General features: G+C 43.1%; 2 protein-coding genes across 2 annotated transcripts; one reads left to right on the top strand and one right to left on the bottom strand.

Moving 5' to 3' along the window:
* Positions 1 to 2,151: 2,151 nt before the first annotated feature.
* Positions 2,152 to 18,285, bottom strand: LOC139534224 (ankyrin repeat and SOCS box protein 15-like). Its single transcript, XM_071333164.1, has 13 exons — positions 18,169 to 18,285; positions 17,946 to 18,027; positions 17,793 to 17,845; positions 17,493 to 17,621; positions 17,171 to 17,329; positions 16,839 to 16,945; positions 16,557 to 16,695; positions 16,158 to 16,329; positions 15,580 to 15,740; positions 14,928 to 15,072; positions 10,963 to 11,230; positions 10,519 to 10,672; positions 2,152 to 10,216 (listed from the first exon to the last, which is right to left on the bottom strand). Exons 2-13 carry the CDS (start codon positions 18,023 to 18,025, stop codon positions 10,041 to 10,043), a joined length of 1,743 nt encoding a protein of 580 aa, XP_071189265.1. The 5' UTR covers positions 18,026 to 18,027; positions 18,169 to 18,285; the 3' UTR covers positions 2,152 to 10,040.
* Positions 18,286 to 18,613: 328 nt separating this feature from the next.
* On the top strand, positions 18,614 to 23,971 carry LOC139534223 (NADH dehydrogenase [ubiquinone] 1 alpha subcomplex subunit 5-like). Its single transcript, XM_071333163.1, has 5 exons — positions 18,614 to 18,749; positions 19,059 to 19,103; positions 19,237 to 19,353; positions 19,590 to 19,655; positions 23,761 to 23,971. The coding sequence occupies exons 1-5, from the start codon at positions 18,729 to 18,731 to the stop codon at positions 23,860 to 23,862; spliced, it is 351 nt and encodes a 116-aa protein (XP_071189264.1). The 5' UTR covers positions 18,614 to 18,728; the 3' UTR covers positions 23,863 to 23,971.
* The last annotated feature ends 27 nt before the right edge of the window (positions 23,972 to 23,998 follow it).

The raw sequence follows: 23,998 nt of genomic DNA, 5'->3' as shown, positions 1-23,998 counted from the left end.
ATAACATGGTTTCTATGGTAACATGTTTCTATGGAGCAGACTAATATAGCAATAAATGTGGAAGTAGAGCTGTATCTTTTAGTGGGCTTTCATTTAGTACAATGGTTCCTGAAATACTGGGAATGACAATAGACGATTGCGACCGTGGGCTTATTTAAAAGAGGGTTAAGTTATCATTTTAGGCTTGTCAGAGTAGAGCGGAGGAGCTTTTCTGAGAGCTGGCAGACAAGGCAGTGGGATGTTCTCTATCTCTCTCTGCTATACACTGCTGGCTTTGGGCTTTTAATCAGACCTCTTTATACATCACCACTCTGTCTGACTGAATGAACAATTGTATTTAGTTGGGGAACAAAAAACGGTCTGTTTATCTATGGAGCTTTGTAGAAGCTCTTCCGTTCTGTCAGTCTAAATCTTCTAATGAGCCTGAGTGATAATAGTCTGGCTAACACCTAACTCTCAAAGTCCTCAAAGTCAGGAATGGCTCTTTGAAGTTGTGGGCACGATGTGTCGATAATGAAGGGGACTGTGCTTTTACTGGTTGGTTCACCTCTGTGTCTGTCTCACTCAAACACCCATAGGCACAGCCACACACAGGCCCAGAGCGCCGTCCCCCTCCCATTACAACGGTTGGATTCTCCAATCCAAGCAAAGAGGCCTCAATCCCAGAGGAAAAAAACAACATTTGAGCGAACCAATCAAACCCGTCGCTCAATTTCTGAGCGAATACTGCATTAACCAACGGCTTCTTTTGCAGACTAGCGTGTCACAGCTCTCCCTGCTCTGGGTCACGTGGGTTGCGTCAGCCAGGCTAGGGTCATAACTCTCTTTGGGTAAAGGGCTTGTTGTTGTAGGTTGCTAATTCCAGATATCCAAAATGGGTTTGACGTGTGTAGATGCATGATGTGTGCATACTGTTTTAGACAATGGGCAATGATGTGGAGCCTATGATACCTTTCTGTGCATCTATTTCTATGTACAGCAGAATTGTGTGTCCACTGCATTTTTCCCTTGGGGATAATAAAGTGTATTGAATTGTGTAATGACACACAGAGAGGGGCTACTATGAGTGAGGAGGATGGAGGATGGGCTTTAGGTCAACGTGGTGTCAGGGAAATTCATATTATTCTGTATGTAAATCTGTGACACTCCGTTTAGTATGATGTGCTATGTAACATTAGGTTACAGACCATTATGAATGGAGCAGCGGTCGTACAAATCTTACAAATTAGAGGACGTATAGTGTCATCCCACTGGGCACACAATGTCATTTCAGCGTGGATAATTGGGTAATATTTGGTTGAGGCGTTGATCAATGAGATTACAATTTATATTCACCCAATCAAAAAGACAGCCAAAGTCTCCCGAGTGGCGCAGTGGTCTAAGGTACTGCATTGCAGTGCTAGCTGTGCCACTAGAGAGCCTGGTTTGAGTCCAGGCTCTGTCGCAGCCGGCAGCGACCGGGAGACCCATTGGGCGACGCACAATTGACCCAGCGTCGTCCGGGTTAGGGGAGGGTTTGGCCGGCAGGGATGTTCTTGTCCCATTGCGCTCTAGCGACTCCTGTGGTCGGCCGGGCGCAATGCACACTTACACGGTCGCCAGGTGTACGGCGTTTCCTCCTGTTTCTTTTGGGTGAGCGGGCAATGTGTCAAGAAGCAGTTATAGCCCCAGACCCATTGATCGCTCTGTTTGGTACAGTTGATGGGATTAACCAGGAGGGGAAGGCTGTGTCTCTTTGTACTTTATTAGCCAAAAGGCTCATATTGCAATTTTGGAAATTGGAGACTGTACCTACCTTTGAAATGTGGTTACGGGATTCAGGGAATGTAATACATACGGAAAAGATTCAATACAATACCTCCAATAGAAGTCCAATAGAAATATGGCAGCCGATACTGGATAAATGGTCTAGTCCCGCTTCATAACTGGGTTGATGATCTGCTGCTACTCTGTGCTGTACTCCACTCAAAATGTATTTTTGGCTGAACTACACTGCTTGTAATGACTATATGCTGTCTTCTTATACTGTACATGTACCACTGTTACGAGAATTTTGTTCTCAATGTTCTTAAACTGAACTTCAATTAAACTACTCAGTCTGCAACCCAGAGTTTGTACGATTCTGGTTGAATGAAACAGACAAGAGTCCCAGTTTACAATAGTCAGAATGTTTATTCACAAGAGCGCTCTAAAGTCAAAAATGCAAACAGTCTTTATAACACGCACAAACAAGTTCAAATCTTAAGCTACGCCTTGCTCAGACAGTCGGTGTTTTTCCACTACACAGATACATTGTTTCTTTAATCTGCAACATGTTTCATAATCTTCTGCAAGCCTAACAGTTTCTCCCCTCCACGGGTGGAGACAGAATGTCCTGTAAGGGACACAGTAGTACAACTTGTCTGTCGATAGCTCCTCTAATCATTTGTTACTGTCACGCCCTGACCTTAGAGAGCCTTTTTATGTCTCTATTTGGTTTGGTCAGGGTGTGATTTGGGGTGGGCATTCTATGTTTTTGTTTTCTATGATTTTGTATTTCTATGTTTTGGCCGGGTATGGTTCTCAATCAGGGACAGCTGTCTATCGTTGTCTCTGATTGGGAACCATACTTGGGTAGCCCTTTCCCTCCTTTCAGTGTGGGAAGTTGTCTTTGTTTGTGGCACTATAGCCTTAAGCTTCACGGTTGTTTTTGTATTGTTTATTGTTTTTGTCGGCGTCATCCTAAAAAAAAGGAATATGTACGCTCACCACGCTGCGCTTTGGTCTACTTCCTTTGACGGCCGTGACAGTTTCACATTTGCACCCTGCTTACATACTAAGAAGGAACAAAAGGTCCTTGTTCTAATTCTGACTAAAACTACACACATCATCAGATTATACATTTATGATTCTAATAAATTTCATACAATTATATGGTTTCAGGGTGGAATATTTTAATCATTACCATTAAGCATATAATTCCCTTATCAACCACCTAATTTGCATTTTATTGCATGACATAAGTATTTGATCACCTACCAACCAGTAAGAATTCCGGCTCTCACAGACCTGTTAGTTTTTCTTTAAGAAGCCCTCCTGTTCTCCACTCATTACCTGTATTAACTGCACCTGTTTGAACTCGTTACCTGTATAAAAGACACCTGTCCACACACTCAATCAAACAGACTCCAACCTCTCCACAATGGCCAAGACCAGAGAGCGGTGTAAGGACATCAGGGATAAAATTGTAGACCTGCACAAGGCTGGGATGGGCTACAGGACAATAGGCAAGCAGCTTGGTGAGAAGGCAACAACTGTTGGCTCAATTATTAGAAAATGGAAGAAGTTCAAGATGACGGTCAATCACACTCGGTCTGGGGCTCCATGCAGGATCTCACCTCGTGGGGCATCAATGATCATGAGGAAGGTGAGGGATCAGCCCAGAACTACACGGCAGGACCTGGTCAATGACCTGGTCAATGACCTGAAGAGAGCTGGGACCACCGTCTCAAAGAAAACCATTAGTAACACACTACGCCGTCATGGATTAAAATCCTGCAGCGCACGCAAGGTCCCCCTGCTCAAGCCAGCGCATGTCCAGGCCCGTCTGAAGTTTGCCAATGACCATCTGGATGATCCAGAGGAGGAATGGGAGAAGGTCATGTGGTCTGATGAGACAAAAATAGAGCTTTTTGGTCTAAACTCCACTCGCCGTGTTTGGAGGAAGAAGAAGGATGAGTACAACCCCAAGAACACCATCCCAACCGTGAAGCATGGAGGTGGAAACATCATTCTTTGGGGATGCTTTTCTGCAAAGGGGACAGGACGACTACACCATATTGAGGGGAGGATGGATGGGGTCATGTATCGCGAGATCTTGGCCAACAACCTCCTTCCCTCGGTAAGAGCATTGAAGATGGGTCGTGGCTGGGTCTTCCAGCATGACAACGACCCGAAACACACAGCCAGGGCAACTAAGGAGTTGAAGCATCTCAAGGTCCTGGAGTGGCCTAGCCAGTCTCCAGACCTGAACCCAATAGAAAATCTTTGGAGGGAGCTGAAAGTCCGTGTTGCCCAGCGACAGCCTCGAAACCTGAAGGATCTGGAGAAGGTCTGTATGGAGGAGTGGTCCATAATCCCTGCTGCAGTGTGTGCAAACCTGGTCAAGAACTACAGGAAACGTGTGATCTCTGTAATTGCAAACAAAGGTTGCTGTACCAAATATTAAGTTCTGCTTTTCTGATGTATCAAATACTTATGTCATGCAATAAAATGCAAATGAATTACTTAAAAATCATACAATGTGATTTTCTGGATTTTTGTTTTAGATTTTGTCACTCACAGTTGAAGTGTACCTATGATAAAAAATTACAGACCTCTACATGCTTTGTAAGTAGGAAAACCTGCAAAATCGGCAGTGTATCAAATACTTGTTCTCCCCACTCTACATTGCCTGCCACCTGTTATACAATCTACTACAAGCCCAAGGTTTCTCCCCTCCCTGGGTGGGGACAGAATGTCCTGTAAGGAACACAGTGGTACAGCTTGTCTGTCGATAGCTCCTCTTATCCTTTGTTTCACACTTGCACCCTGCTTACATACTAAAAAGGAACAAAAAGTCCTTGTTCTAATTCTGACTAAAACTACACACATCGGATTTAGATTTATGATTCTGAATAAATTTCATACAATCATACAGTGACAGGGTAGGATTCTGTTAGTTATAGTTCTACGTTAAATGTATACATCATTTAGTCATTATTCATAAAAATCATTACACATATCAATTATTAATTTATAGATAAACTGGAATTAAAGCCTGACTAATTCAGTGGCACAAATGAAACTGTCCAAGCAAAATATACATCTCCTTCAAATGTTGATATTTGGTTGCGTTGACAACCAAACACAATTCAATATCACTACATTTCAAATCACCAGAGGTTGAAATGCTAAGCCTATTAAATTGTCTATTTTTTGTTGAATTCTGCGTTGAATTGAAACATTAGCTGTTGATGACTGCAAATGCTATATAGGCCTAAATAGCCACTAGCTACCATTTTCTATTAGAATGTTATTTTTAAGTAACACTGCATAATCCATAACCCCCGAGGGGACATTGACTGACGTTGTGACAAAGCTATTGAAAGAAAAGGAGGGGGAAAAAACAGAATGGACTGTTTAGTTATCCTACTGTTTTGACCGAACAAATATCAATGAAAAGCATCACTAATGATCTATGAGTGATAAAGTATACTTCAATTTCATTTGCTCTTTTAAACCTACCCTTGAATGACTTCGATAGCAACAGTGAATCTACAGTATTTCATTTTTAAGTGGCGAATTTTCAACAATCACTCTCACGATAGCACAATGGTAATAGTTAGTTACAAATAGCTAAGCAGGGATCAGCTTGGTTAAAACCCTGGCTGGGAGACCAAAAGTAGGTAGCTGTAGATAGATCAATTCTCCAGTAGGAGGTGCTACCCAGCATGTTTTTTTTCTTTCTGATAGTGGATATTACGTTAAAGATCTGAAGTTGTTATAAAGGTACAAATCAAATTCAACATATTTTTATAAAAGGCTTGTCTATGTTGAAATTTGGTTACCATGATGGCATCATCCAGTGGTTGAAATTTCAACCCTCAAAACAACAATTGACGTTGATTACTCTTTTTATATCCAATGTATTGTCCACGACATTCCACGTCACAATACGTCTACTATTACATTGAAACAACATTGATTAAACCAGTTTGTGCCAAGTGGGATATGTCTTACCCAGTCGTACAATAATATATGAATTGGATGATAATCATTAAAGTATTATACTTCTTTCTCTGAGACCAGGTTGCTTGTTGCGTCTTGTCAACAGAGGAGAATTATGGGGAGAATTTAAGTTGGTGGTTAGGTGAATTAATGACAAAGGTTAGGCAAATTTAAGTAGGAGGTTAGGTGAATTGGGTTAAGTTAAGGTTAAGGATTAGGGGAGTAATTAGCTAAAATCCTACAGTTGTCTCTGCCATTAGCTCAAACGCACAACCTTTGGAATGCTAGATGGTTGCAGATTACTCTCACCCATCCTCCTTGAACAAATTCCCTACTTTTGTTTCTGTCTCAAGTAACTAGACCATTTGTAGGTATCATATGTCTTGGAGGTGCTAAAAAATGCGTAAGTATGTTTCATATGGTTCTGAGGCCAGGCTGTTTAGGTAGATGACCAAAGACTTGTAGTACTCATAGTACTCACAGTATTCTCTTTGGTGTGACCAGAGAGGTCTATGGCAGGGTTCTCCAACCCTGTTCCTGGAGAGCTACCGTCCTGTAGGTTTTCACTTCAACCCTAATCTAGATGGCTTATTCATCACAAAACCATTTGACGTTGCCAATTATTTTAATGAGTACAAAGTGGGCAAACTTTGGCAGGAAATGCCAACAACGAACAGTGAAACATCATATTTATGCATCAAATAATGAAAGAAAAGCATTGTAAATTTGAATTTTGAAATTTGAAGTTAGTGTGAGAGAGGTGGAAAATGTTTTGTTTTCGATCAATAATGACAAACCTCCTGGCATTGACAACTTAGATGGAAAGCTACTGAGGATGGTAGCTGACTATCGCCACTCCTATCTGTCATATCTTTAATCTGAGTCTAGAGGAAGGTGTTCATCCTCAGGACTGGAGGGAAGCCAAGTTCATTCCTCTACCCAAGAGTGGTAAAGCAGCCTGGTTCTAACAGCAGACCTATCAGCTTGATGCCAGCTCTTAGCAAACAGTTGAAAAAATGGTGTTTGACCAAATACGAGGCGATTTCCTAGTAAACAAATTGACAACAGACTTTCAGCATACTGTTAGATTTCAGTGCAGCCTTTAATATTATTGACCATGACCTGTTGTTGACAAAACTGATGTTTTATGGCTTTTCAACCCCTGACATATATTTTATTCAGAGCTATCTATCTAATAGAACTCAAAGGGTTTTATTTAATGGAAATCTCTCTAATGTCAAACATGTAGGGTGTGGTGTACCGCAGGGCAGCTCTCTAGGCCCTCTACTGTTTTCTATTTTTACCCATGACCTGCCACTGGCATTAAACAAAGCCTGTGTGTCCATGTATGCTGATGATTCAACCATATACGTGTCAGCAACCACAGCTAATGAAGTTACTTAAACCCTTAACAAGGAGTTGCAGTCAGTTTAGGAATGGGTGGCCAGTAATAAACTGATCCTGAACATCTCTAAAACTAAGAGCATTGTATTTGGTACAAATCATTCCCTAAGCACTAGACCTCAGCTGAATCTAGGAATGAATTGTGTGGCTGTTGAACAAGTTGAGGAGACTAAATTACTTGGTGTTACCTTAGATTGTAAACTGTCATGGTCAAAACATATAGATTCAATGGTTGTAAAGATGGGGACAGGTCTGTCCATGATAAAATGTTGCTCTGCTTTTTTGACACCATACTCCAATAAGCAAGTCCTGCAGACTCTAGTTTTGTCTTATCCTGATTATTGTCCAGTCATGTGGTCAAATGCTGCAAAAGACCTAGTTAAGCTGCAGCTGGCCCAGAACAGAGCGGCACGTGTTGCTCTTCATTGTAATCAGAGGGCTAATATAAATAGTATGTATGCCAGTCTCTCTTGGCTAAGAGATGAGGAGAGACTGACTGCATCACTTATTTTTATAAGAAACATTAAAGTGTTGAAAATTCAAAATTGTTTGCGCAGTCAATTTACACACAGGGGTCTTTTCACAGTCCCCAAATCCAGAACAAATTCAAGAAAGCGTACAATATTATATAGAACCGTTATTGCACGGACCTCCTTTCTATTTCATATTGCTCAAATGAACAGCAAACCTGGTTTCAAAAAACAGATAAAGCAACACCTCACGGCATAACGCCTCTCCCCTATTTGACGTAGATATTTTGTATGTATGTATTGATATCTAGGCTTCAGTATGTGTGACATTTTTCAAATGTATGTAGTTCCCTGAGCTGTTTATTAATGTTCTGTATTATGTCATGTTTCATGTTTTGTGTGGACCCCAGGAGGAGTAGCTGTTGCTTTGGGGATCCTAACAAAATACCATGTAACAAATCTAGCTCACAGGATTCTAATAATTAGCTGGTTGATAAGCTGAATCAGGTTAGATAAAACTGGGATTAGAGCAAAAGCCTACAAGAGGTCAGCTCTCCAGGAACAGGGTTGGAGATCCCTGGTCTATGGTATGACTAGTGGGTAGGAACACAGTTTCCACTCCACTGTGTCTCTGAGCGGCAGGCTGGTGTTGACAGGGCAGGAATGCTGCTGTTCAGATGACAACAACAGTCTTGCAACACTAGAACTCTCTCAACATAATTCTACATTGGACCATGCTACTCTTGTCTACCCTCTGCTAGCTGTGCCTTCACAACAACAGAACCCACGTTTGGTTCAGTCAGTTACCTGGGGTGTTCTTCATTTTAAACATTTCACTGGGGAGGCAGATAGCCTAGTGGTTATAGCGTTGGACTAGTAACCGCAAGATCAATTCCCTGAGCTGACAAGGTAAAAATATGTAATTCTGAGCAAGGCAGTTAAGTCAGTTTAGTCACTGTTCCTAGGCCATCATTGAAAAAAATAATTTGTCCTTAACTGACTTGTGTAGTTAAATAAACTATATGATTTCAGAATACAGTAATTGTTCAGCTACTGTAAAGGCTTGGTTGGAGTGGAGGATACCAGGCACGGCATAGGACTATAGTCATGTGTGTGGATGCTGATTGTAACATTACCACCAAATAGTATTTTAGGGTTACTCGACGTTGGGAAAACGGCCAAAATCCTAACATGTATTTGGGGAATGTTAGGAGATCTGGCTCATACCCTCTCTGTGTGCCAGGGAGAGTTGAGCTGAGGGTTGCACTACAAAGCAGGATCATTGAGTTAGCCAGTTAACTCCTAAATATTCGGAAGTAACTTCTTATTTGTTTTAGAAAGATAAGCTTGGAATGGTCTAATTGATTCAACTTCCAAAAACACACACAGTATCTAAGTTAAGCTTTCATAATAAACCAGAAAAGGTATAGTTATTTCTGGTTGTTTATCCAAGTTAGCTGGCTAACTCATTGATTCTGCTTTGTAGGACACCCAACAGGCCTCAGTAGCCTTGTTTATACCTGGTGCAAACATGCATCCTGTCCTGATCTTGTCAACATTCACATTTTCAGACATTCTTTCAAAATAATATGTATTTACTTATTTTAAGACTCACATTGACGCCTTAAGTCACTTGTCAAGGATAGAGGGCGGGATAATGATGATTTAAATGGTTTCACTGTCCAGATCTGTCTACACTTGAACGCCTGACTACCTCTGGAGGTTGTCAGGGAAATCTGATCACAATCAAATCACAATGCGTCTTTTAATCGTCTACACCTGTCTAAAAATGTGGGCACAATCAGAATGTGGACAAGATCAGGACAAAGAATCCATGTTAGCACCAGGTATAAACAGGGCTAGTGACAACACAGTCTCAGATCCAGAGCTCCACAACTAACTCACAGAACCTTGAGGGTATAATATGGATGTCTAGATCTAGATCTCTCTAGATTCAAGCCCTGGTCTAATGAGTCAGGTAGGTGTCAGGGTCACTGTAAAAGTCAACAGTCCATTGCAGCAGAGTCATTCAGACCAGTGTCCAGTGAGTGTTTAGCTCCATGTATAAACTGAATGAGCTCTCAGAGAGTTATTTTTAGTCCTGACCTGCTTTTCCCATGAGGAGATCTTGAGGAGCAGATCACACTACATGTACTGAACCATGTTTCACAGCTGTGCTGTCTAATGTATGCAGTCTAGTAGAAGTAGTAGTACTATGGTAAGGACTATTCAGGCTATTCAGAGAGCATAAATCAGTGTGAAAATAATTGTAGTTATTACAAATATTACATCACAAGTACACTTGCCATACTTCATATACGCATAAGTATATGAGCTAAAGCATTATGTGATAGATCAGTTATGTACAGAACAGGATCATTTTTTTATTTGAAATATGTTTTCATTGATATAGTCCAGTTATGAGTGTGTGGCTGCCAACCCACCATACTCATCGTACTCCCTGTAGGTGAGGTAGTGTTTGAGTGTCGGGGGGAACGGTACGGCAGCCATGACCTGAGGGTCATTCAGTCTTCTAGGGGTCATCCGTCTCCTAATGACCAAACGACACTGGTGCTGCAGGGACCGCGGGTTGTCTGGGGATACACACACATGGACGGGTACACACACACACACACACACACACACACACACACACACACACACACACACACACACACACACACACACACACACACACACACACACACACACACACACACACACACACACACACACACACACACACACAAAGTCTGTTTATTCTGTTTATGATGATGGCGAGTTGATCTGTAAGATATTTCAGTATTTGCATTAACACAGTTTTTTGTCCACTATTATTGTATTTGTGATTATAAGAGGACGTGGATTATGCTTATTAGCAATGATGCTGCCTTACCCAGAATGTCACAGATGTCTGGCCACTCTTTCTGTTTTTCCAGGACCCGTAGGAGGTTGGGGCAGATACGTGGGTGTCTGATGTAGTCCAGAAGCATCTGTACCACACTCCCCGCCAGGTTGACCACCGACGACAGGGAGATGATTTCACAGAACTGGAGCAGAGAGCGAACAGGATAGCGAGACTGACATCAGAAGGACAAACATTGGAACTGGACTTGCTGTTATGTTCTAAGTTAGACCAACACATTCTACATCATTCGCTGCCAACCATGGTCATAGAAGACCACATTGTGTGCAGGCTTTTGTTCCGGCCCAGAACAAAAATACAGAACCTGCCTCCCTCCAGAACCAGGACTTGTCTACTTCCTTTATTCTAAATCAAAGATTGGGGGCCTACTCCTGTTGTACTGGAATAGACCAGGAATAGGCCTACAGGACTTACCGAGGCTCTGCAGTCCTGGTTATAAAATAAAGTTCTTCTATGGTTATTTTGGTAGTCGACCCAGGAGTCGCAGTCCATATCCTGTCTGTTGCTGTGGTTACACATGAAGCACTTGTCTACGTCGTAGCCGTTGTTGAGCAGCAGGCGCAGAATCATGTGATCTCTGAGACAGTACTGCAACGCGGTGGGAAACAGTGTGTCACTGATCATTCTGAAGTAGCAGTTGACCTCGGCACCCCTGGACAATAGCAGACGCACCAGCTCATACCTGGGCTCGGATGGGATAGGGTTAGAAAGGTGATGTCATAGAAGAGAGACCAGGAAGTAGGCAATACATGGGAGCTAGGTTGAAGATAAAAGGTTAAGACAACGTCATCATTACAAGCAGAAGTTGGGAAAACAATTCATGGGACCTAGCATGGGAGCCAACAAACTGTTCCAATAGATAGAAGTTGGTGACGTCACTGCTGTGTTCCATTCAGTTTCATTTAAACAGTGCATTCGGAAAGTATTCAGACTCCTTGACTTTTTCCACATTTTGTTATGTATTAAAATATATATTTTTTTAAATCCTCATCAATCTACACACAATACCCCATAAAGACAAAGCAAAAACAGATTACATTTTTTTTGGTTGCCAATTTATATATAAATTAAAAAACAGAAATACCTTATTTACATAAGTATTCAGACCCTTTGCTATGAGTCTCGAAATTGAGCTCGGGTGCATCCTGTTTCCATTGATCATCCTTGAGCTGTTTCTACAACTTCATTGGAGTCCACCTGTGGTAAATGCAATTGATTGGACGTAATTTGGAAAGGCAAACACCTGTCTATATAAGGTCCCACAGTTGACGGTGCCTGTCAGAGAAAAAAACAAGCCATTAGGTCAAAAGAATTGTCCGTAGAGTTCCGAGACAGGATTATTTCGACTCACAGATCTGAGGAAGGGTACCAACATATTTCTGCAGCATTGAAGGTCCCCAAGAACACAGTGGCCTCCATCATTATGAAATGGAAGAAATTTGGATCCACCAAGAATCTTCCTAGAGCTGGACGCCCAACCAAACTGAGCAATCGGGCGAGAAGGGCTGTGATCAGGGAGGTGACCAAGAACCCAATGGTCACTTTGACAGAGCTCCAGAGTTCCTCTGTGGAGATGGGAGAACCTTCCAGAAAGACAACCATCTCTGCAGCACTCCACCAATCAGGCCTTTATGGCCAGATGGAAGCCACTCCTCAGTAAAAGTCACATGACAGCCCACTTGGAATTTGCCAAAAGGCACCTAAAGGACTCTCAGACCATGAGAAATAAGATTCCCTGGTCTGATGAAACCAAGATTGAACTCTTTGGCCTGAATGCCAAGCGTAACGTCTGGATGAAATCTGGTACCATCCCTATGTTGAAGCATGGTGGTGGTAGCGTCATGCTGTGGGGATGTTTTTCAGCGGCAGGGACTGGAGACGGGTCAGGATCGAGGGAAAGATTAACGGAGCAAAGAGAGATCCTTGATGAAAACCTGCTCCAGAACGCTCAGGACCTCAGACTGAGGCGAAGGTTCGCCTTCCAACAGGACAACGGCCCTAAGCACATAGCCAAGACAATACAGGAGTGGCTTCAGGACAAGTCTCTGAATGTCCTTGAGTGGTCCAGCCAGAGCCCGGACTTGAACCCAATCTAACATCACTGGAGAGACCTGAAAATAGTTGTGCAGCGACGCTCCACATTCAACCTGACAGAGTTTGCAAAGATATGCAGAGAAGAATGGGAGAAACTCCCCAAATACAGGTGTGCCAAGCTTGTAGCGTCATACCCAAGAAGACCCGAGGCTGTAATTCGGTGCCAAAGGTGCTTCAACAAAGTACTGAGTAAATTACTTATGTAATTGTGATATGTCAGTTTTTTATTTTTAATACATTTGCAAAAATGTCTAAAAACAAGATTTTGCTTTGTCATTATCTGGTATTGTGTGTAGATTGTGGGGGGGGGGGACGACAATTTAATCAATTTTAGAATAAGGCTGTAACATAACAACATGTGAAAAAAGTCAAGTGGTCTGAATACTTTCCAAATGCACTGTAGCTACAGTGCCTTGCAAAAGTATTCATCCCCCGTGGCGTTTTTCCTATTTTGATGCATTACAGCCTGTAATTTAAATAGATTTTTATTTGGATTTAATGTAATGGACATACACAGAATAGTTTAAATTGGTGAAGTGAAATGGGAAATATAACTTGTTTAAAAAAATTCTGAAAAAATTAAAACGGAAAAGTGCATACAGTATGTATTCACCCCCTTTGCTATGAAGCTCCTAAACAAGATCTGGTGCAACCAATTACCTTCAGAAGTCACATAATTAGTTAAATAAAGTCCACCTGTGTGCAATCTAAGTGTCACATGATCTGTCACATGATCTCAGTATATGGTACACCTGTTCTGAAAGGCCCCAGAGTCTGCAACACCACTAAGCAAGGGGCACCACCAAGCAAGTGGCACAGAGCTCTCCAAACAGGTCAGGGACAAAGTTTTGGAGAAGTACAGATCAGGGTTGAGTTATAAAAAAATATCTGAAACTTTGAACATCCCACGGTGCACCATTAAATCCATTATAAAAAAATGGAAAGAATATGGCACCACAACAAACCTGCCAAGAGAGGGCCGCCGAACAAAAATCACGGACCAGGCAAGGAGGGCATTAATCAGAGAGGCAACAAAGAGGCCAAAGATGACCCTGAAGGAGCTGCAAAGCTCCACAGCGGAGATTGGAGTATCTGTCCTTAGGACCACTTTAAGCCGTACACTCCACAGAGCTGGGCTTTACAGAAGACTGGCCAGAATAAAGCCATTGCTTAAAGAAAAAAATAAGCAAACACGTTTGGTGTTTGCCAAAAGGCATGTGGGAGACTACCCAAACATATGGAAGAAGGTACTCTGGACATATGAGACTAATATTGAGCTTTTTGGCCATCAAGGAAAATGCTCTTTCTGGTGAAAACCTTTCATCACCCCGAGAACACCATCCCCACAGTGAAGCATGGTGGTGGCAGCATCATGCTGTGGGAGTGTTTTTCATCGGCAGGGACTGTGAAACTGGTCAGAATTGAAGGAATGATGGATGGCGCTAAATACAGGGAAATTCTTGAGGGGAAACCTGTTTCAGTTTTCCAGAGATTTGAGACTGGGATGGAGGTTCACCTTCCAGCAGGACAATGACCCTAAGCATACTGCTAAAGCAATACTTGAATGGTTTAAGGGAAAAACATTTAAAAGTCTTGGAATTGCCTAGTCAAAGCCCAGACCTCAATCCAATTGAGAATCTGTGGTATGACTTCAAGATTGCTGTTCCCCCACGGAACTCATCCAACTCGAAGGAGCTGGAGCAGTTCTGTCTTGAAAAATGGGCAAAAATCCCAGACTTCAAGATTGCTGTTCCCCCACGGAACTCATCCAACTCGAAGGAGCTGGAGCAGTTCTGTCTTGAAAAATGGGCAAAAATCCCAGTGGCTAGATGTGCCAAGTTTATACCCCAAGAGACTTGCAGCTGTAATTGCTGCAAAAGGTGGCTCTACAAAGTATTGACTTTGGGGGGGTGAATAGCTATGCACGCTCAAGTTTGCAGTTTTTTTTCTTATTTCTTGTTTGTTTCACAATAAAAAAGATTTTGCATCTTCAAAGTGGTAGACATGTTGTATCAATCAAATGATACGAACCCCCCAAAAAATCAATTTTAATTCCAGGTTGTAAGTCAAGAAATAGGAAAAATGCCAAGGGGGGTGAATACTTCCGCAAGCCACTGTATTGCAGAGGTCGTTTGTGAAACATCTCAAGTAAGGAATAACTTTTCTGAAGGGAGACATGAATACTTGCGTTATCCCAAAGTTAACACCTGCTGTAGGCTTAGTTCTAACACAGTCTTGAGGTCTTAACACGGTCTTGAGTTACCCATACAGATACGGTCTCATACCTCCCAGCGCGTACAGCCACCAGGAAGCAGCGTAGCGGGTCCAGGTCAGTTTTGGCGCCGGCAGCCAGCAGCATCTCTGTGCAGGTGAGATCACTGTTGGATACGGCGAAGTAGAGCGGACTCCGCCTCATGTCCCCGTAGTTCTCTGGTAACACAGTAATAACAACATGCTCAATTTATCCATTTTATTTCATTCTTATCCAAACCATCTTACAGTTAAAACATGTATAATCAGAAGCCTATATGCAGGGTTGGCCTCAGGCATAAGCGACATAAGCCGTTTCTTAGGGACCCCTGCCACTAGGAACTCAGTCGGGGTTGAGAGTTAGAATAGTAGAATTCACAATGTGCCATTTTGAAATGTGTTTGTGCATCGGCAGTTTTTCTCTTATGTCAGTCACTGTCAGTCATTCAATTAGCCCATGTCAGCTAACATTTTTTAGATTGGTAAGTTAGTCTAGACAGCATGAAGGGAACGTACCCAGGGGCCTTGACCTCCAGGGGGCCCCCATTGGCCCACACAGGAATCAACCTCACAACTCTGGAGTTACAAGCACCTTCCTCTTGGACAGGTCTCCCTTATAAAAGAGATTGTGTGTCCATGAGTGTGCCCAATTGTACTACCTGGTTTGTGTGTGTCCATGGATTGTACCTGAGATGTGTGTGTCCAGCTGAGCGTTGACATCGAAGCCTTTCTCTATGAGCAGCTCCAGACAGTCAACATGGCCGCCATCTGCTGCGGAGTGGACTGGGCTCTGGCCAGACAGACGGATGGCTCTCTTAGTTGTGATGGGGATGAAGGTCCTCAGAGCACTTGGACAAACCAAAACATCATATTTCAGATTGTTGATTATACCAGCGCTGTTGATTATGTTGTTGAAATAAGATCTGGACTTTGAACTGAACAACTGCTTCTAGACCCAGGGATGGATCATTCCTCAGGGACAACACTTTCTAAGAACTGGATAATCCGATAACTCTCTAGCCAAATACATATCTTGATCAATTGATTTCCACAAAGACCGGCATGCTTTCCAGTAGTTGTTATAGACATCCTTGTTCTAGACTGTTAGTAATATATGCCATTTAGCAGACACTTTCATACAAAGCAATTTACAGTCATATGTGAATACATTTTACATACGGGATAGTTTACATCCTTGGAATTGAAACCCACATGATCTACCAGCTGAGCTACAGAGGACCACGTAGTAAGAGTCATCCACTCACAGGATGTGTCCCTCATAGGCAGCTCTGTGTATGGGCAGCTGGCAGGCCAGACTGGCTATGTTAGGGTTGGCTCCAGCTTGCAGGAGGAGGTATATGCAGTCCATGTTCCCTGAGCCGGCTGCATCGTACAGAACAGTGTCTCCGTTATATGCCTGGGCGTTCACGTCGCCACCTGGTGGGAAAGGAGGACGATTAACCCTACTCTAGTCCTGTGTAGTCTTCTGTTCAAGCCAAATATTTATGAATAACGGATATTTACATTTAACTATTTTTCAGTTCCTTGTAATTGTGTTTTTGGATTTTCTTCGAGAATGTTTATTTGCCTTTTGGTATGACAATAAATGTAAAATGTTTACATTATTCATCAAGGAAAATCTAAGGCCTCTGATTGGCTCGTACCGTTCTTTATGAGTATATCCAGGACCTCCACGTGGGCGTACTCTGCTGCGATGCCCAGCGGGGTGACATTGTGCCCATCTACAGCTGTCACCTTGGCCCCATGTCTCAGCAGAAGCACCAGGATGGCACTGCAGCCCACCTGGCAAGATAACGCACACTTTTTAAGGAGAAGGGAATTACAATAAAATATTGTTTCTTTTAATGGCATTCCAGCACCTTGATGATAGGGGAGATAGCTGAAGAAGAAATATAAACAAGACTACAGGTGTAACTCGATCTCACCTTGGCTGCCTCGTGAATGGCCATCCACTTCTTCAGACACACCTGTTCCACGAAGGCCCCACAAATGATCAGAGTGGACACCATGTCATATGATCCCTGTCTCACCGCTAACACACATCAACACAGGACAACACATAACAAAACAGCACATGCATCCTTGATTGACAACATAGAACAGTGCTTGAATACAGTATAGTATAGTACAGTGTGTGTGTGTGTGTGTGTGTGTGTGTGTGTGTGTGTGTGTGTGTGTGTGTGTGTGTGTGTGTGTGTGTGTGTGTGTGTGTGTGTGTGTGTGTGTGTGTGTGTGTGTGTGTGTGTGTGTGTGTTACCGAGCAGCAGTGGGGACTCGTTCAGGCTGTTGGTTTTGTGTGGAGACGCTCCATGCTGCAGTAGAGTCCTGATGTTCTCCAGCAGACCCTCCTGAGCAGCCAGAATCAACGCTGTGTCACCGTCTGCAGTCACATCATCCACAGTCACATCACAGGAAGCTGCAGGGTCACACACACACAAAAGTAATGGGAATTAAACACGTCTTAGGTGATTCATTAGTATATCCCAGTAGCAGAGTGTTATAGAAGCAGTACTGTAAGTGACTACTGATATTTAAGGTACTAGTTGTGAGGTACTGTTGGTGGTATGTGGGCCTCTCACCCAGCAGGACCTGATCCAAGACCTGTTCCTGGGACTGCACAGCGGCTCTGTGTAGGGGAAGCCACCCTCTGCTGTCCCTCTCTGTGAAAGCCTGCAACCCAGACAGCTCCTGCAGGGTACACACATCACCTAGGGAGAGACACCACACAGAACCCTACATTAGGGTTATGGCTAGCGTTATGGCTAGGGTTAGGTTTGAACCCTGATGTGGACATAAAGCTCGGGTTAGGGTTAATGGCTTAAGAGCAAGGGTTGGGCTTGGGCAGTTTGAAAGGCACGGTCGGTGAGGGGTAGTCCTACCTTGCTCGATGGCAGTCACTATCCTCAGATAGTCACCACTGACTGTTGGTATGCTGTTGAGATATGAGTAAACTAAGTCAGGGAGAGGTGACAAACTTTTTTGCGGGATGTGCGAATAATACATTCATGTAATCCTCTCCATTTTCCGAATACCTGTCTATTGATACATCTCGAATACTCTCTCGAATGGCATACTCAATAAGCTGCTCCTCACATCTATCGACGTCTTCCATTCCTACAGACAAATAAAAAAGAAACACCACGAACCTCAATACTCATGTCACTGCAGTCCGCATAGATCAACAGACACATCCTAAACTATAGGCATACAGACAGAAATGACATTGCAATGACAAATTGAGAGGTTTTAAAGCACCTTCGTCACTATCAAATATCCCAATGAACGGGCAACTCCAGTCTTATCTGTAAAATCTTCAGTGAAAGTCCTAGTCTCCGAAGGTTTGTTGGCAACCAACTAAATTTTACGTTGGTGTTTGCAGGAGTACTGGGATATTTTTAGACCTGCTTGTAATATCAGCCACACACGCTCTGAGAATGCCTGTCACGCTGTCACATGCAGTGCTTCACTATCACACTAAACACAGTTTATCATAATAAGATTGAATTTACTATAGGAGCCATACAGTATAGACAGGCTGTCTGGTTTATAGCATTATTTTTGATATTGCTGGTATGTGTCGTGTACCCACTTTGAATGATTTTAAATTGCCATTTGTAATACTTATTTTTCCAATCTAATAATTGAACATGTATTGTAGGAGCCGTTAGTTAATAACATGTATTTAGGCTACTGAATAAGAGGACTCATGTCCACTTACCATCAAACATGTTGAGCTTTTATTTTGAAAAAACGAGGACGTGTTGACGTCATTTTTATTCGACAGAAGTGACCCAGAATCCATTGCGCCCAAAATCATGGCTGGTGTTCTGAAAAAGGTACGAGTGGAGGTCATGTTATGATTTTGATTTTGTGAAAATGTAATGTGATTTTGTTAATTCAGTTAGTGTCCTTTGACTTTACAATTGATATGAGCTTTGTCGCTTTCTATTGACAAGCAACTTACATGGCTGACACGCTGCGAACTCAAAGCTACATGGCGTGCTGTAATGTTCTGTAACGTTCTGTAATGTTCCACCTTCCTTCTGAATGCCGTATGACTATTTTACCCAGGAGGTTAACGTTACTAGCTAACGTTAACTATGTAGTCTCGCTTGCTAGCTCATTGTGTATAATATTTCCCCCAGACAACAGGCTTGGTGGGACTGGCCGTGTCCCACAACCCTCATGAGGTGAGTCCCCAGTAATGACCATAATATACAGCTTTAGTAGTTGTGTAGCTGCCGTAATGATAACAAACGGCAGTAGTAGACCACAACTACTTTTGTCTTTAAATGTAACTTTGGTGTGTGTGTGTCCCCTCAGCGCCTGAGGATCCTGTACAGTAAGATCCTGGCGTCTCTCCAGGTCATCCCTCAGGACGCAGCCTACCGAAAGTACACAGAACAGCTTGTCAACGACCGCTTTGACCTTATCAAAGCTGTAAGTTACACTCCAACCACGGTCACGTTAAGTTTAACACAGTAGAAAACCCTTCCTACCAGTCCTCATTGTGACTGATTTCATGTATTAGCTTGAACTTGTATGAACCTCTGTGAGGTGATCCCCTTGTTGACTTTTATATTTGATATCATGTTATGAGACATTGTTTGGGATGGCATCTGTGTGTTTAAATCCATATAGATCCTTTCATGTTCTGTCTTCATTTCAATGGAAAGGAGCCTGATGTGGAGAAACTAGAGAAGAAAATCAACTGTGGTCAGATCGAGGAGGTCATTCACCAGGTACAGAGAGGAGCCTCACACTCTTTTCATTGCTTTGTATCTTCCTCCTAGAGTTGCTTTCTCTAGCCCTGTTTATACCTGGTTTCAACATGCGTCCGTTGTCCTGATCGTGTCCAAATTCGGGTTGGGCCCACATTTGTTGACAGGTGTAGACAATCAAAAGACACATTGTGATCTGATTGTGATAATTTCTTACAAACCACCTCTGGAGGTAGTCGATGAAGCATTTTGTGCGGATATCCTTGAAGTGGATCACTAAAAATGGTCATTAAAGATCGCATGGCACTTATCGTAAGAGTAGGGGTGTTAACCCCCGGTGTTCTGGCTAAATTCCCAATCTGTCCCTCGGGTACCTAATCATCCCCAGTTTACAATTGTCCCATTCATCCCTCCTCCTCTCCCCTGTAACTATTCCCCAGGTCGTTGCTGTAAATGAGAATGTGTTCTCAGTCAACTTACCTGGTAAAGTAAAATAAAAAGTGTAAACAAATCCGAATAACGAAAGCGTATAAATTTGGCTAACGTCACTGTTGTTTCGGCCTCTCAGAAAAAAACGGTCAGTTGAATTAAGATCACGGTCTTTAGAAACCAAGTGCCAACTGGCACTGTGCGTCCAGCGCTGATTAAAATTGGAATATAGAAAAATATGTTTGAGATATTGTCCCGAATGAAAGAAAAAGGGTTCTCCCGTTCTCACATCCAATGCCAGCGCAAAATAACATCATAGGCTACAGAAAGGCCAAGGACTGTAATACCAGAATTTAAACTGAAGTAAAAATGTATTGGCAGGTGGTGAATAGTCTATTTCAGTTGCTATATCAGATATGAAAATAATAGTCATATTATAATGCAATCCTTTTCAGATATCAATAAAGTGCAGAAGATGTCCAAACTGATGAGTAAAGGTGCATAGTTTGTGTAGGCTACTGTCCAATAGGCAAAGGCTTAAATTACGATGGACTCTTCGGGCTACTTTTAGATTGACACTTTATTCCTTTATAAAGCCTTTGCTTGACCACGTGTCTTGCTATAGGTTATCAAATCAAATGTTATTAGTGGGCCGACTACAACAGGTGAAATGCTTACTTACGAGCCCCTAACCGACAATGCAGTTAAAAAAAAATATGGATAAGAAATAAAAGTAATTAGGCCTCCCGGGTGGCGCAGTGGTCTAGGGCAGCACTAGCTGTGCCACCAGAGATTCTGGGTTCGCGCCCAGGCTCTGTCGCAGCCGGCCGCGACCGGGAGGTCCGTGGGGCGACGCACAATTGGCCTAGCGTCGTCCGGGTTGGGGAGGGTTTGGCCGGTAGGGATATCCTTGTCCCATCGCGCACCAGCGACTCATGTGGCGGGCCGGGCGCAGTGTGCGCTAACCAAGGTCGCCAGGTGCATGGTGTTTCCTCCGACACATTGGTGCGGCTGGCTTCTGGGTTGAATGCGCACTGTGTTAATTAAGAAGCAGTGAGGCTTGGTTGGGTTGTGTTTCGGAGGACGCATTGCTTTCGACCTTCGTCTCTCCCGAGCCCGTACGGGAGTTGTAGCGATGAGACAAGATAGTAATTACTAACAATTGGATACCACGAAATTGGGGAGGAAAAGGGGGTACAAAAAAAAAAAATATGAAAAAAATAAAAAATAAAAATAAAAATATTAAAGAGCAGCAGTAAAATAACATTAGCGAGACTATATACAGGGGGGTACAGAGTCAATGTGCGGGGGCACCGGTTAGTTGAGGTAATATGTACATGTAGGTAGAGTTATTAAAGTGATGATAGTAGATAACAGTAGCAGCAGTGTAACGGGGGGGATGCAGGCAATGCAAATAGTCAGGAGTCTTATGGCTTGGGGGTAGACTCTGTTTAGAAGCCGCTTAGACCTAGACTTGGCGCTCTGGTACTGCTTGCTGTGCGGTAGCAGAGAGAACCGTCTATGACTAGGGTGGCTGGAGTCTTGGACAATTTTTAGGGCCTTCCTCAGACCTCGCCTGGTATAGAGGTTCTGGATGGCAGGGATCTTGGCCCCAGTGACGTAATGGGCCGTTCGCACTACCTCTATAGTGCCTTGCGGTCGGAGGCCGAGCAGTTGCAATACCAGGCAGTGATGCAACCAGTCAAGATGCTCTCGATGGTGCAGCTATAGAAACTTTTGAGGATCTGAGGACCCATGCCAAATCTTTTTCAGTCTCTGGAGGGGGAATAGGTTTTGTCGTGCCCTCTTCACGACTGTCTTGGTGTGCTTGGACCATGTTAGTTTGTTGGTGATGTGGACACCAAGGAACTTAAACCTGCTTCACTGCAGCCCCATCGATGAGAATGGGGACTACTTTGTCATGTAGTCCACAATCATCTCCTTTGTCTTGATCACGTTGAGGGAGAGGTTGTTGTCCTGGCACCACACGGCCAGGTCTCTGACCACCTCCCTATAGGCTGTCTTGTCGTTGATCAGACTGGCCAAAGACTGGTATTTGTGACTTTGATGTGCCCTCTGGGCATATCATGATTATGACTAGGATTGATTCAATTTATTCTGTTTTAACACCTTAACATGATTAATTGTTGTGTCATCTGCAAACTTAATGATGGTGTTGGAGTCATGCCTCGCCGTGCAGTCATGAGTGAACAGGGAGTACAGGAGGGGACTGAACACGCACCCCTGAGGGGCCCCTGTGTTGAGGATCAGCGTGGCGGATGTGTTGCTACCTACCCTTACCACCTGGGTGTGGCCCGTCAGGAAGTCCAGGATCCAGTTGCAGAGGGAGGTGTTTAGTCCCAGGGTCCTTAGCTGATTGATGAGCTTTGAGGGCACTATGGTGTTGAACGCTGAGCTGTAGTCAATGAATAGCATTCTCACATAGGTGTTCCTTTTGTCCAGGTGAGAAAGGGCAGTGTGGAGTGCAATAGAGATTGCATCATCTGTGGATCTGTTGGTGCGGTATGCAAATTGGAGTGGGTCTAGGGTTTCTGGGATAATGGTGTTGATGTGAGCTGTTACTATCCTTTCAAAGCACAGCATGGCTACAGACGTGAGTGCTACGTGTCGGTAGTCATTTAGGCAGGTTACCTTAGTGTTCTTGGGCACAGGCACTATGGTGGTCTGCTTAAAACAAACTCGGACAGGGAGGTTGAAAATGTCGGTGAAGACACTTGCCAGTTGGTCAGCGCATGCTCGCAGTACACGTCCTGGTAATCCGTCTGGCCCTGCGGCCTTGTGAATGTTGACCTGTTTAAAGGTCTTACTCGCATCGGCTGCGGAGAGCGTGATCACACATTCTACCCGGAACATGTTGCGGTACCGTTAGTGAATTATCAATGATTTGGAGGAAACTAAACCATGATAATTCTCCCAGCATGTCACTTTTTTTTTATTCCTTTGGTACTGTTTAGGCCTATACTAAAGGTTATTTACAATAATATAAAGATCATGTATGTAAACAATGATGCGTAAAGAACAAACCTATCCAGACCTGTTTGGATAATGTGTTGTGCCATTCAGAGATGGACTTTGTAGCCTACTCTGTAACTTAACCTGTTTCTGTTTTTACTGTGTGCATTAGGGCCTAGTGATATTTGTATTTATACTGTGCAATAATTGTATTTTGTATACGCATCCAGATTGTTTGTGTTGTGACGTTTTTAGGGATAGGAGGGATTCTCTGAATATTTATTTGTATGGCTGCAGGACAAGTCGAGGTTATCGGGACAGTAGTCCGTTACGCCCAGTCTTAAATCGTTGGATAACAAAAGTAGGCTCTAATGATGAGTATAAAACTATTGATTATAAAAGCGTGCTGTTTTCTGTCTTTTATACAGCTTGTGTCATAACGGTAGGTCGGATTAATATGCATACAGGGAGGGACCAGGGAATCTGGTCACAATAAGGACGAAGTGGGCAGATATGAATCACATTTTATTGTCGTGTGTAGACTCATCTCGATCTGATCATCTTGATTGGATGACGACAGCCATGTTAATGCAAGGTGTAACCACGGCTACTGAGACATTGTTATTTTGAAGCATTCAAAAACCTCCCGCATACTGTATCTCTCTTCCCCATTTATCCTACATCCCTTGCTTTATCTGACCCACTAGTTTCCTCTTCCCTCCAGGCGGAGTGTGAGTTGGCACTATCCAGGAAGATGGCGGAGTGGAAACCATGGGAACCACTGATTGAAGAGCCTCCTGTCAACCAATGGAAGTGGCCTGTTTAAAGACTACTTCCTGTATTTATCATATGTCTGTTTGTGTCAATGTGTAAGTACTTCATGCTCCATTCACAATGAAGCATGTACAAATAAAGCTGTGGAAATATTTTCCCTATCCTTGTAAAACTAATCTTTGACATTT

Source organism: Salvelinus alpinus, chromosome 11 (assembly GCF_045679555.1).
Source record: "Salvelinus alpinus chromosome 11, SLU_Salpinus.1, whole genome shotgun sequence".
In the NCBI taxonomy this organism is placed as follows: Eukaryota; Metazoa; Chordata; class Actinopteri; order Salmoniformes; family Salmonidae; genus Salvelinus; species Salvelinus alpinus.
This window is presented reverse-complemented; position numbering and strand designations above follow the sequence as displayed.

Excerpts from the sequence above, each read along its gene's own strand:
- LOC139534224 (XM_071333164.1), bottom strand. The coding sequence starts at position 18,025 with ATGGAAGACGTCGATAGATGTGAGGAGCAGCTTATTGAGTATGCCATT. Across the intron at positions 16,946-17,170 it reads CGAGTCCCCACTGCTGCTCG|CGGTGAGACAGGGATCATAT; the intron begins GTAACACACACA and ends GATGTGTGTTAG. Across the intron at positions 11,231-14,927 it reads GTGGCTGTACGCGCTGGGAG|GTATGAGCTGGTGCGTCTGC; the intron begins GTATGAGACCGT and ends ATCCGAGCCCAG.
- LOC139534223 (XM_071333163.1), top strand. The coding sequence starts at position 18,729 with ATGGCTGGTGTTCTGAAAAAG. Across the intron at positions 19,104-19,236 it reads TGTCCCACAACCCTCATGAG|CGCCTGAGGATCCTGTACAG; the intron begins GTGAGTCCCCAG and ends GTGTCCCCTCAG. Across the intron at positions 19,656-23,760 it reads TCGAGGAGGTCATTCACCAG|GCGGAGTGTGAGTTGGCACT; the intron begins GTACAGAGAGGA and ends TCTTCCCTCCAG.